General features: G+C 64.2%; 1 protein-coding gene across 1 annotated transcript in view; it reads right to left on the bottom strand.

Moving 5' to 3' along the window:
• APEH (acylaminoacyl-peptide hydrolase) overlaps positions 1-293 on the bottom strand; it is a gene marked incomplete at its 5' end in the record, with an annotated part of 3,531 nt that overhangs the window by 797 nt on the left and 2,441 nt on the right. Inside the window, 1 exon segment of the mRNA XM_010021934.1 lies at positions 129-220. Within this exon segment, the coding sequence (XP_010020236.1) occupies positions 129-220 (92 nt within the window).

Raw genomic sequence — 293 nt, 5'->3', positions numbered from 1 at the left:
CCTGCAGCACCCGCTCCACACAGAGCTGCCACCACGGGGGACACCTGTGAGACAGGCAGCCCTGCTTCCCCTCCTTGGGGCACCCTGGGAGCTGAAGGTGCTGCAGGACTGCATTGTCAGGGCCATACCTGCACATCACGTACATCCTGTGTGCCCACGTTGCCTGGCAGCGAAGCCACACTGTCCTGGCCAAAGCCCAGTGAGCCGCGGTAATTCACTGGGGTGGGAGAGGGGCAGCATCAGAGCCTTTCCTCCCCCTGTGCTGGGCAGACCGTGGGTGCTGTGACACCCAG

This window comes from Nestor notabilis, unplaced genomic scaffold (assembly GCF_000696875.1).
Source record: "Nestor notabilis isolate BGI_N333 unplaced genomic scaffold, ASM69687v1 scaffold17889, whole genome shotgun sequence".
Classification (NCBI taxonomy): domain Eukaryota; kingdom Metazoa; phylum Chordata; class Aves; order Psittaciformes; family Psittacidae; genus Nestor; species Nestor notabilis.
This window is presented reverse-complemented; position numbering and strand designations above follow the sequence as displayed.